Below are 11,681 nucleotides of genomic sequence, written 5' to 3'. Positions count from 1 at the left end.
GGCCCGCCCTGCTCCCGCCCTGGGCCGGCGGCGAGGCCGCACGGCCCCTCCTGCCGCACCGAAGGCCCAATCAGCAGGCGCCCCCCACCCGGCCCGCCCCCGCCCCCTCTGGTGACAGAAAGTCGGCCCAGCAGATGAGGAAGTGGCAGGCAGGCTGCCCTGGGGACTTCTCTCTGGCCCTGCTCGCTCCGAGCCCTCCACTGCTGCCTGCCTGGCCTCCCACTGGTGAGTCTGGACCCTCCCTGGGCGGGCGCTCCACGTGCCCTGGGCCCCCTGCCTGGTGGCCCGGCCCAGCCCTGCCCTGCCCAGCCCTGGGTGTGGGCGAGGCTGTTCCAGGGGAGAGTGAGTGGGAGGTCCCAGCTCTCTGGGGCAGGGCCTCTCCAGCAACCTCCCTCCGGTCCATGGACCCCATTTACTCAAACCGAGGCCTTCCTCCCCTACCTCCAGGTCTTACCCCTCTTCCCTCTTGGCCCCTCCCTCTCTCCTCCCTCCTCTGCCCTCCTCTCTTCCCCTCCCCCTTCCTCTGCCTGTTTCCTTTCCCCTTCCATCCATCTTAAAGGAAGGAAGGATTGGACTGACTTCCCCTACCCAGGACACACCCAGATTCTTCTCTAGCTTGGAGAGAGGTCCTTTCCAGAAGCCTTGAGCGGCTCCTGACCTCCAGAGTGCTTGCGAGAATGGTGGTTGGGAGAGATAACAAGCTGGCAAACTCACATGAGTCAGGAAGGAACTGTGTGTTAGAGCACATGCTACCCCTCCTCTGCTAGGCCCTCCCACAGAATAGGCAACCAACAAAAATATGATTGTCAATGAATGAATGAGTGAATGGTGGTTGTCATCTGTGAAAAGAGATCTGTGTGCTTGACCGAGGGCAGGTGTGGATCTGCATGTGTTGTGGGTGATTTTATATTCATTCCCTGCTAAGTGGGCTGTATGAGTTTATGTATATGACCACATTTATCTGTGACTCACATATGTGTGCGCATAAGTATTTGCACATGGTAATGCGGGACCTATGAAGGAGGATGTGTGTTTTGGGTGTGTTCACTAGTGTGAATGTAGTTTGGAGCAGGTCTGAGTATTAGAAACTATGCATGTCAGAGTCCACGGAGGCTTGTTTGGGTGGTGTGGCAGAGAAGGGCAATTGCAGCCAGCAGGAGGTGTGTGGGCTCCGTGTATGCATATGTATACTAGCCATTGGTGAATGGGTCTTTGGGTGGGTGAGGGGAGAGCTGCATGAGAGGCAGGTGTGTATGAGATGGTGCGTGTGTATGGGAGGACAGCCTGACCATGGTGGGGCACTTAGGGGTTGACATGGAGGTTGAGGGAGCATCTGTGAGATGTGTGCCCAGTCAGTGTGTGTGAGGGGTGCATGTGCAGCCTCTGTGATGTGCAGCCTCTGTGGATGTGTCATAAAGTGTGTTCTTCACTCAGTATCTGCATAGAGTGTTCTCTGGATAGAAGGAACCTGGTGGACTGGAGTGCTGGCTCTCAGAGCGTCTGCAGCCGGGCCGTTCAAGGACTGCCTTGTCCTTCTGGGACTGCCTCAGAGCCCCAGGCTCCCCTGGGTCTGGCTTTTGTGTCCCAGTGAGCCCTCCCCCGTCATTCCTGGAGGGCCTGAGGAGGAGAGGGCCTAGATCATTAGACCCCTCCCTGTGGGAGGGGAAGATTCCTGAGACCTCCTCCACTTCCCCACCTCCTCACATGCCACTGGCTTCCGTGCCCCTCCCTGGGAGAGAAGGGTGATTGTACCCATTCTGAAGTAGGACAAACTGAGAATTTATGGCTAGTTTAGCAGGTGCTGGGTGTTGGTTTTCTGCAATTCTCTTTGTTCCAAGGTTTGGGCTGGGGCTGGAGCCTCAGCAGGTTTGTGGTTTAAAACCTAGAACCTTAGACCATCTGGCTGGTCAAGGGTGGGTGGGTGGATGGTGAGTCCTAGCTTTACTTGGCTTTCTCAATCCTCGTGGCTCCTGCTCCTCCAGGCACTGACCTGTGGCCTGGACCCACCCTCCACCCCATGTGCAGTGCAGTGGGGGTGGGCGGAGGGCGGAGCTGCTGCCAGATCTAGTCAGACAGGTGGAGCTGCCAGGGCAGGAGTCTCAAAGAGCCAGGCTCCCAGAGAGGAAGGGCAAGAGGAGAGCACCGGAGAGGAGAGGAGCCAAGAGGCTGGAGGTGAGAACTCAGGAGGGCAGAGGAGAGCCCTAGGGAGTATCCCAGCAGAGAAGAGGAAGGGGCAGAAGGAGTTGGGAGGTGAGTGTCCTAGAAGGGGCCAGAGGGACCATTGGGAAGGGACTGGACGGGCTGGGAAGTGAGAGTCCCAGCAGGGGAGAGGAGGGACCCTGGGAAGAGGAGAGTCCTGGAAAGGACAGGAGGAATGGGCCAGGAGAGGTTGAAGGGGAGGATCCTGGGGAAGAAGAAAGACCGAAAGCTGGAGAGGTGAAAGACAGTTCATTCTGGTGATGAATTCTCTGTTAGTGAGAGGTAAGACTTTCTAGAATGAGATCAAATTGAGAGTTTTCTTGTGGAGGAAGAGGGGAGAGGAGGTTACGAATTAAAAATCTCCAGAGGAGAGATGAGAGTTAAGAGAGGAGAGGAAGGTGTGGAAAGGAAGGGCGGAACAGCCCTTCCCAGGCAGGCAGGATATGTGGGAAGCAGATGCCCCCGCCAAACTGCCTCCTCCTACCCCTAGTCCCCAGCTATTCCTCCCCCTCACTGTTCTATCCTTTTTGCAATGAGGCATCAGGAGTTCTCTGGTCTGTGTCCTATCTGTGGGTCGGGTGAGATGGGAGGACATAGCTCTGGCTGACACCCACCTTCCACACCTCCCCAGAGACCTTAGCCGGGATGGAGGCTGTGGTGAACTTGTACCAGAACATGTTGAAGCATGGAGGTAAGATGCTGTCCACCTGCCCTTCCTACCTCCTGTCCTGAGATCTCTGGATCTAGGGCTGTCTCCTAATGGAAAGTCCCTGTGAACCCCTTTGACCCTTTGTGATCTGATCTTATATCTGTACATCTGATGGGGACCCTTTGAACCCTGTGGCACCTCCTGACTCCTTTGATCCTTATTACAGATCCCCGGATACAGGGCTACCCTTTGATGGGGTCCCCCTTGCTAATGACCTCCATTCTCCTGACTTATGTGTACTTCGTTCTCTCACTTGGGCCTCGAATCATGGCCAATCGGAAGCCCTTCCAGCTGCGTGGCTTCATGGTTGTCTACAACTTCTCACTGGTGGCACTCTCCCTCTACATTGTCTATGAGGTGGGATCCTGGGATGCCTAGGCTTTAATTCCTGCAGGCAGGATAAGGGGCAGGCCTTAGAGCCAGAGCATGCATCTCCTTTCCAGAGGCTCAGATCCATTTCTTCAACTAGAAAGTGGGAGGGACTGGGGGGAGGGAGGAAATTCTGGTGGTCTAATCCACACCCCATCCTAGTTCCTGATGTCTGGCTGGCTGAGTAGCTACACCTGGCGCTGTGACCCTGTGGACTTTTCCAACAACCCTGAGGCACTGAGGGTAAGTAGGAGCGGGGATGGGGGGCAAGTCATAAGCAACCTGGGGATAGGAGCAATTTGGGTGTGACCTGTGCTCATGGGCCAGTTTAAGGAGGCTCTAGTAGTGTGGGGTTCCTAAGGCTTCCCTGACTTCTTGCAGATGGTTCGAGTGGCCTGGCTCTTCCTCTTCTCCAAGTTCATTGAGCTGATGGACACGGTGAGAGTATATGAAATATGAGAACTTGGAGTGGGGGAGAAACAAATGAGAGGCCCTGACTCTGAAACTCCTTTCCCCACTTTTCTCTCAGGTGATCTTTATTCTCCGGAAAAAAGATGGACAGGTGACCTTCCTACATGTCTTCCACCACTCAGTGCTTCCCTGGAGCTGGTGGTGGGGAGTAAATATTGCTCCAGGTGAGTGATGAAGGCCATTGGGGAAAGAGGGGCAGGCACTGGGGATCAAAGGTTCCACTCTCCTGACCCGGTTTATTGTCCACTCACAGGAGGAATGGGTTCTTTCCATGCCATGGTCAACTCCTCTGTGCATGTCATCATGTACCTGTACTATGGATTGTCTGCCCTTGGCCCTGTGGCTCAACCCTACCTTTGGTGGAAAAAGCACATGACAGCCATCCAGCTGGTAAGGGGCCTGAACCTGGTCTATAACCATCCCCCCAACATTCCTAGTCTGGATCCTTCTTTTATCCAACCGCTCTCATGTTTGACACTGTTCCCTGTCTGTGTTCAGTCTCTCTACCCTCTTTCCCTCCAGTCCTCTCAGTATTCCCTCTGACCCTTGCCTTTCTCTATTCTAGATCCAGTTTGTCCTGGTCTCACTGCACATCTCCCAGTACTACTTCATGCCCAACTGTAACTACCAGTACCCAGTCATCATCCACCTCATCTGGATGTACGGTACCATCTTCTTCGTGCTCTTCTCCAATTTCTGGTATCATTCTTACACCAAAGGCAAACGACTGCCCCGGGCAGTTCAGCAAAATGGAGTTCCAGGTACTGCCAAAGTCAAGGCCAACTGAGAAACATGCTCTTGCTAGGCGCCCACCTAAGTGCCTCAGGACTGCACCTTGGGCAGCATCCGTCATTGTCCTCCCCAATTATACCTGTGACCAGGGCTTATGTGGTCAGGACTGAGCAGGGGACAAGCCTTCCGCTCCCCACAGCTGGTACACAGGGACCACAGCTTCCGTTCCTTACCCACTTCTCCCAGCCAGCCCCAGGGACATGGCCTCATTGCCCTCTGCCACTCGAGCTGGGGGCTGAAAGGGCTGGACGCTCACTTCCCCCTCCCTGCCTTAAACTTGGGAGAGGAGCACTCAGGGCTGGCCCCCACCAGGGTCTTGTTGCCTTTTTCCTCACTCTGAAGAGGTCAGCAATAATCTGTCACAGTGGACTCAGGCTCCCTCCTTTTCCACCCCACAGGTCAGAGTGGGTGGGAGGCCTGGGAATACAGCCTGTAGAGGCTGCTCACTCACTTATGTCTTCATTAAAAGTGACAGAGGAAACCACTGAGGCTGTGTGTACGTGTATATAAATGGAGGAGGTGGGTACAAAGCCTGCTAGCCCTGTCTAAGAACAGGAGGTACAGTCAAGGCTCCCACAGGATGGACGTTTCTAGCTCTCAAACACAGGAGAGGAGCCCCTGGGGAAAACTACTGGGACAGAGGTCACGAAAGGACAAGAGAGGGAGACATGACTTTATTAGAAAAATAAAATAAGCAAACAAAAAACTGAAGTGATGAGTTGGTCCTCAACGGATGCCTTGATGGATGAGGCTGCTTTTGACTGCACTAGCCTTCTCCCGCTCCCGCCGCCGTGCAGGGTCCAACTCAAAGCAGCGCCATATCCGAAGGGTCTCATCTGCTGCTGCTGATGCCACTGTGGCCCCATCTGGACTCATGGCCAGACTTAGGACCCGGGCTGTGTGACCTGGGGCATGAGGAGGGGAAAAGTGAGAGCAGCACCTGAATGTAGACATACTACTACTACTCTCCCAATTTTCAGGGCAACCTACCTTTTTTGGATTTTGTTTTTTATAACAGCTTTATTGAGATAATTTACATACCATAAAATTTATTCTTTTAAAGTATACAATTCCTTAGCTTTTAGTGTAGTCACAAAGTTGTGCCATCATCACAACTATAACTCCAGAACATTTTCATCACTCCATAAAGAAAGTCACTCATTACCCTTCCCCTCCAGCCCCTGACAACCATCAGTCTGTTTTGTCTCTTGCATTTGCCTCTTCTGGATATTTCATATAAAAAGTCATACAATATGAAGTCTTTTGTGTCTGGCTTCTGTCATTTAGCACTTACCTTTGAGCTCAGCCACCTTGGCCATGGTTGGGTACTTCCAAATAACCAGCTGGTTCTGGGCAAAGCCATGGCCTGAGATGAGCTCCTTGTAGTGGGAAGACCAGAGGATGGAGCACACCTGTGGAAAGGGGATGGCGTTGGTATGACATAGAGCCAATGCTACTCAAATCAGAACTAAGTCTATTCTATTCTATGGACTCAGGCTTGAGTGACCATAGTCCTAACAAAAGCCTTTTGAGAGTTATAATCGTTATCCATTTTACAGATGAGGAGTCAAGCAGAAGGAAGTTCAACAAGTTGCCTAAGATCACATGCAAATTAAGTTAGTAGGTGACAGAGCCAGAATTTGAACTCTGGCTCAAAAGCCCAAATCTAGAGTGAAGGTTGGGGGAAGGGTAGTAAATGGAAGGAGAAGCAGCTGGAGTAGTTGCAGGGATGCTCACCAGCAAGGTCCTCAAATTCTAATGGATTTGGGTTAAATGCTGTAGGTGATGGGGAGCTATGCAGGGTTTAAGGAGAACAGTAACATACCACCCAGAACACAGTATAGAGGACAGCCTGGAGGAGCTAAGAATGCTGAGACCAGTGCACTGGGCCTCTGCCGGGAAGAAGGATGAGACTGAGGGAAGGGAACACATGTGAATGACATTTTGAGGTTAAAGCTGGTATCTTGGTGACTAGATGAGGATAAGGGATTCTAGAAGGTTTTTCAGATTTCTGAGTAGGCTCTGTCCCCTCAAAGAATATAAGAAGAGGAGAAGGAACACATTTTAGGGAAGCAAGGGGAAGTAGCAAGTTTAATTTGGGACATATTAGGGTGATGCTACCTATAGGACATGGGGTAGGAGATAAGCCACAAACTGTTGGAAATACGGGTTTGGAGCTTCTGAGTGAGAGCTGACATAGAAGTTTGGAAATCATCAGGGTACAGACTTGGTGAAGCCATTGAAGAGGACATGGTTGCCCAGAAAAAAATAAAGAGTAAGAACTTATCTGGGAGTGAGAGGCTAGAATAGGTAAAAGACTACCTGGGAGTGGGCATCCACAGCATTCAGACAGGCCCCAGAGCAGACGTTCCAGATGCGAATGTGTCGATCACTGGTGCCCCCTCCAGTTGCCAGGATATTGGACTGCCAGGGACACCAAGCTACAGCCTAGATGGGAGAAAAGTGGGATCACCAGGTACTACACAAGGAGCTATAGAGGGTCCCAGACTAATCTAGTCCAATCCCAGCATCCCATCTCCCTGTAATATTCCCCAGGTTCTGGGTGAGGGTCTGCAGAGGCCCCAGCCCAGGCTCTCTCACCTTGACAGCCCCTTGATGCTGGGTGAATGTCTGCAGGGGAACCCAGCCGCCCTCTCCAGGAGCATTAGGCCACACATTGACCAAGTTATCATTGCCACCACTGGCCAAATGTCGTCCATCTGGGGCCCAGCGCAGCCCACACACTTCCTGGCTATGACCACTCAGTGTGGCCACATGGTGTTCTGCTACCCGAACATCATGGTGGTGGATGTGGCCAGAGCGTGAGCCACTGCAAGAAGGAAGAAGGGAATCAGGTTCTGTGGCAGCGTCACATGCCACCAGTAGGCCAGAGTTGCTTCACTTCAGAGGTGTACAGTCTGGGGAAAAGGGCAAAAATCATAGCCTGACTTTGCAACAGATTGGCAAAAACCACTGACCTGGAAAGGATATAGCTATTCCAACATAGGGAGCTCACTCGGGCAGAATGACTGGTCATATTCCGAAGCCGCTTCTGCTGTTGCACATCCCATAGCTAGAGAGAGAACCACTACAGTCAGAGATTGGGCCTTGGCATAACATCCTCCTGCCAGGCAAGCTCCCGGGGTCTGGGGAACAATAGAGCTGCAGCACAGGGACAAGTCTCACCTGAACCTCAGCACTGCTGGTGCCCACAGCCAGGTAGTTGCCCTCTTTGATCCAGGACACAGAAGATACATAGTCCCCAGGCTGCTCCATCTGCAGCAGCTGCAAGATGTCACCAGAGCTAGCACTCCACAAGTACACACAGTTGTCCAACGCCACAGCCAGTACATTCCCTGAGCTCCAATCCACCAGGTTCAGGTCTGCCAGAGGGACAAAGGGGAGAATATAAGCTTCCTTGTTTGCCTGGTCCCAAAGCCCTCTTTCCCATCCACGCAGCAAGGAACAGGCTGCACTTACAATAGTCATTACGAATTTCAGGGGCATCCAGGATCCTGTCTGGCAGAGAAGGAATGTAGCGGCAGGTCTTCCTGCTGGAGCCAGGGGTAGCCTTCTGGCTATAGAGTACTTTCAGCCTGTTCTGGTAACCTGTGGCAGTGGAGTGAGTCTAGACACTGGGAGAATTGAAACCTCCCCCTGGCCCTAGCCTGGAAGGCCAGATAAACGCTTCCCTCCCCTCAGTCTCAGGTGGGAAGAGCAGACGGGAATCTCCCCTCAGCTCTGGGGATGGGCTGACACCTCCCTCCAAAACCCATGAACTTAAGGTCTTACCCTCTGGAACTTTTTGTGGTTTTCCACTGAGACGAAGGATCTTGGCTTCCTCCACATCAAAGCCGTTCAGGTTCAAAGCCCAGGCTTTCTGATGTTCCTGGCACATAAGGGTGGTGGTGAGGCAGGACGGCCTTATGCAAAGTACACAGACGGGTCCCTGCCTTACGTTCCTCTGGGGCACATACCTTCTTGGTGGGCGTCTGGCTGTTTTCGGGGTGGTTCTCCTTGCTCAGGAGGAAGCTGGCCACCTCCATCTGGGAAGCACTGCGATGGGGGATATAGCGGTCCCCGCCAGGTTTGCTGGGAGTGGTCTGAGCCTTGGAGCTGGATTTGCCTGGGGTGGAGAGAGGAAAGCCAGACAGTCTGCCTAGTGTCCCGCGGGAGTGAGGGGGCACGCGGGCTGCCGCCAGCCGTTCCTTCTCCCTCCCCGTGTCCCGCCGCACCCCACTGACCGGGGGTTCGGCCAGGGGTCCTGCCGGCGCTGTGGGATCGATTCGCGGCCCGCATGGGTGAGGGGGCCGGCCCCACGGCTTCCTTAGCTTTGCGCTGCCAGCGCGCGGGGGGCGCATTGGGGATGGGTGTGTCCAGCTGCAGCAGCGAGTGCAGGTCACTGTCGAACACGAACTGCGCCATGGGAGCGAAGCGTCCGGAGGGGAAAGGGTCTTTGGAGTGGGTGCCCGCCGAGCCCTGGAAGAAGACAGGCGACCGTGCTCAGGAAAAGCCGGCCCACAGCCAGGGCCCCCCCGGCCGCGAACCCACCCCGGTCGGGCCCAGCCGCCTCTTGCCTTCAGCTCGGAGCAGGTAGCGATCCCGGACAGCCCTTAGAAACGCCGGCCCGAGTTGCTTAAACTCTCCGCTCCCGGCACTCATTGGCTTCTTCAAAACCCAACCGTCGTAACCGTCGCCTTCTCCCATTGGCCTCTACGGCACTGGGGGGCGGGTCTTCCGGGGCAACGTACAGATCTCACGAGAGTCCAGCAGTGGAGCGCGATTTGAAGGGTAAGGGGCCTTCAGCCAGCGCCTGAGAACCTGCGTCTGAAAGCGAGAGGGCGGGGCGGGAGCACCGGGGGCGGGGCTGGCGCTCCTCCGCCCGCCCGGCTCTCTCCCATTCATTCCTCAGGTTCCCCACCCGCCTTCACATCTAAATCCTGCGTTTGTATTGTATTTATGATACCTAAGCGCAGAACTCCGTGGAGCGACCTAAAGCTTTTGAGCCCTTTAGAGAACAGAAAGGCAGCGGGCGCCGGGCGGCCGGCGGGCAGGGGTGGGAGGGTTTGAAAGGGTTGGGAAGCTTAAGAGCGGAGAGGAGGCCAGAACTAGTTAGGGTGAATCCGCTGTTTGCCTGGTGCCTGTAGGAGCACTGCTGGAAACAGTGTAGGAGCAAAGCTAACGTTTGTTAGCTTTTTAAAATTGTTTTGGTGGTGGTTGTTTTACAAGCAGGGAAAATGAAGCTGAAAGGGGTGAATTCCTTATAGTCCAGAAAAAGGGTCAGGATTCAGCCCTGCCTGGAAGATAAGGGTGGACTGCCCCGAGGGGGTCTGTGGCTTACCCCGTGGGGGCTTTAGCGGTGTCAGGAATTTTAGAGATCCCCTAGTATAATCTGCAGTGAGGCACCCCCCTATCCTGGCAGCACACCTCCAGGTCTGAAACCCATTCAGTCCAGTGCTGTAATAATGAACTGAATGAATTGTGTGAATATCCTTAAAGGTGAAGAAGCAATAATAAAAAAAAATAACGGGAACCGTTTATTGACCATGCGCTAACTGCTCTGTTTAAACAGTTTGCATACATTGTTGCATTTAATCCTTCCTCCTCTAAGGCAGACACTCTGTCATCTTTTACAGAAAAAGAAACTGGGTCAGAAAAAGGTTAGAAACTTTCCCAAAGGCACATAGCCAATAATAATAAATAGTGGCATGAACTCTGATGATGACAGAGAAAACTCTGGGGCTCTGAGCCCAAATTTAATATTGTTATTATTGTTGATTTTGAAGTGTTTATGCTCTCTATTTCCAATTTCCTTGGAAAACAAGGAGTTGGATGCCCTAGGGTTGTAAATGGGGAGTCCCATTTATGCAGAAAATGTAGTCTAGAGTCAGGCTGGTCAGGGCCTTGGCCAGAAGCTAGGCATTGTGGAATCAGTGAGAGTTTCTGTATAGGGAAGGGGTGAACAAAACCTATCTGAGGGTGGGACATGGCTAGCAGTTTGCAGCTTCTGGAACAGGATTAACTGCAGAGTAAAAGGATAGGGTAAATAGGGGTACAACCTCAGGGAATTCGTACATTTTTTAAAAAAGGAAAGAAAGAAGCCAAATTATACTGACATGGACTTTGAAGTGGGAGGAATTCTAATATGATGCCAACAAGTTAAGCAGAATGATGACAGAAGAGGTCAGATTTGGCCACTGGGAAACAAATCATGGGTGACCTTGGAGAGAGTGGGATCAGGAGAGTGGGTGTTCGGGTTCCATTTGAAAGGGTTGCAGAAGGAAGGGTGGGGAGAATGTGGAGGCAGCAAGCACGGGCTCCTTGGGTGAGAAACCTGGGAGTGAGACAGGGACAGTGCATGGGAGCCTGAGGGAATACTAGCGCCAGGAGGCCTATGTCTATTTGAAGGTGAAGGCAAAAGAGTCAGGGGAGGTGAATGAGCCAGCTGACAGAAAGAAATGGGATAGAAAACACAGGGAGCCTTTCCAGTCTAGGAAAGAAAGACCACTTCCTCTTAGGCTTGAGGGAAGGAAAACAAGGCTCTTGAGATGGATAGAGGCCGAGGAGCTGGTTAGATGGGGGAACTCCCACATGAAGGACTTGAATCTAGGGAAGCAAAGGACATGGAAGGAATAAAATATAGGTAATACTCAGGGGGTGGAACAACTTAGTTGGGATAATAATAAAAATAGCTCAGGAAACACTGAGTAGTCACTCTATGCTTGGCATTGTGTTAACATTTGTAATCCTCACATTGGCAAATCATGGAAGAGAAAGAAAGGTTCTGAAGAGTCAAACTAAAGATTTAGAGGTCAGGAGTGAGATTAATAGGGAGATAATCTGGAGGCAACATACAGGTTGAGACTGGAGAGAAATGAAGAGAGACTAGAGGCAGAGATTTTAGTTAAAAGGTCGTAGTTCAGTGGAGATAGAGATGGAATTTAGGAAGTAAAAGTGATCAGGACATGATGGCTAAGTGGCTGGAAAGGTGAGAGGTTCAGGGGTTTGGGTGTCAATCCTCGTCTTGAATCCCTAGGAGTGAAGTTGGAGCCTTGAGCATAGAATGATGGAAAATGACTATACTGGATGCCACCTATTTGTCCCACCCAGACGCATCCCTCTCTACCCTGCCCTGTGCCCT

The 11,681-nt window shown here is 52.6% G+C and overlaps 2 protein-coding genes across 4 annotated transcripts; one reads left to right on the top strand and one right to left on the bottom strand.

The window, feature by feature from the left end:
* Window positions 1-118: 118 nt before the first annotated feature.
* ELOVL1 (ELOVL fatty acid elongase 1) lies at window positions 119-5,028 on the top strand. Of its 2 annotated transcripts, none has more exons than XM_016220157.2 (8): window positions 119-225; window positions 2,831-2,890; window positions 3,075-3,265; window positions 3,440-3,520; window positions 3,659-3,715; window positions 3,807-3,912; window positions 4,002-4,138; window positions 4,314-5,028. In XM_016220157.2, exons 1-8 carry the CDS (start codon window positions 135-137, stop codon window positions 4,533-4,535), a joined length of 945 nt encoding a protein of 314 aa, XP_016075643.1. In that variant the 5' UTR covers window positions 119-134; the 3' UTR covers window positions 4,536-5,028. The 2 variants fall into 2 exon arrangements, with proteins under 2 accessions (XP_016075643.1, XP_016075644.1); XM_016220158.2 differs by having other exon boundaries at window positions 196-225; window positions 3,191-3,265.
* A 171-nt stretch (window positions 5,029-5,199) lies between these two features.
* Window positions 5,200-9,329, bottom strand: CDC20 (cell division cycle 20). 2 transcript variants are annotated; one of them, XM_087820377.1, is made up of 11 exons: window positions 9,088-9,329; window positions 8,785-9,042; window positions 8,518-8,666; window positions 8,333-8,429; window positions 8,021-8,149; window positions 7,727-7,923; window positions 7,519-7,613; window positions 7,142-7,370; window positions 6,863-6,988; window positions 5,835-5,952; window positions 5,200-5,445 (listed from the first exon to the last, which is right to left on the bottom strand). In XM_087820377.1, exons 1-11 carry the CDS (start codon window positions 9,245-9,247, stop codon window positions 5,267-5,269), a joined length of 1,737 nt encoding a protein of 578 aa, XP_087676503.1. In that variant the 5' UTR covers window positions 9,248-9,329; the 3' UTR covers window positions 5,200-5,266. The 2 variants fall into 2 exon arrangements, with proteins under 2 accessions (XP_087676503.1, XP_016075642.1); XM_016220156.2 differs by lacking the exon at window positions 9,088-9,329 and having other exon boundaries at window positions 8,785-9,019.
* Between the last annotated feature and the right edge of the window lie 2,352 nt (window positions 9,330-11,681).

Source organism: Miniopterus natalensis, chromosome 9, assembly GCF_054644295.1.
Source record: "Miniopterus natalensis isolate mMinNat1 chromosome 9, mMinNat1.hap1, whole genome shotgun sequence".
NCBI lineage: Eukaryota > Metazoa > Chordata > Mammalia > Chiroptera > Miniopteridae > Miniopterus > Miniopterus natalensis.
The sequence above is the reverse complement of the archived record's forward strand: the minus strand, read 5'-3'. Positions and strand labels throughout refer to the sequence as shown.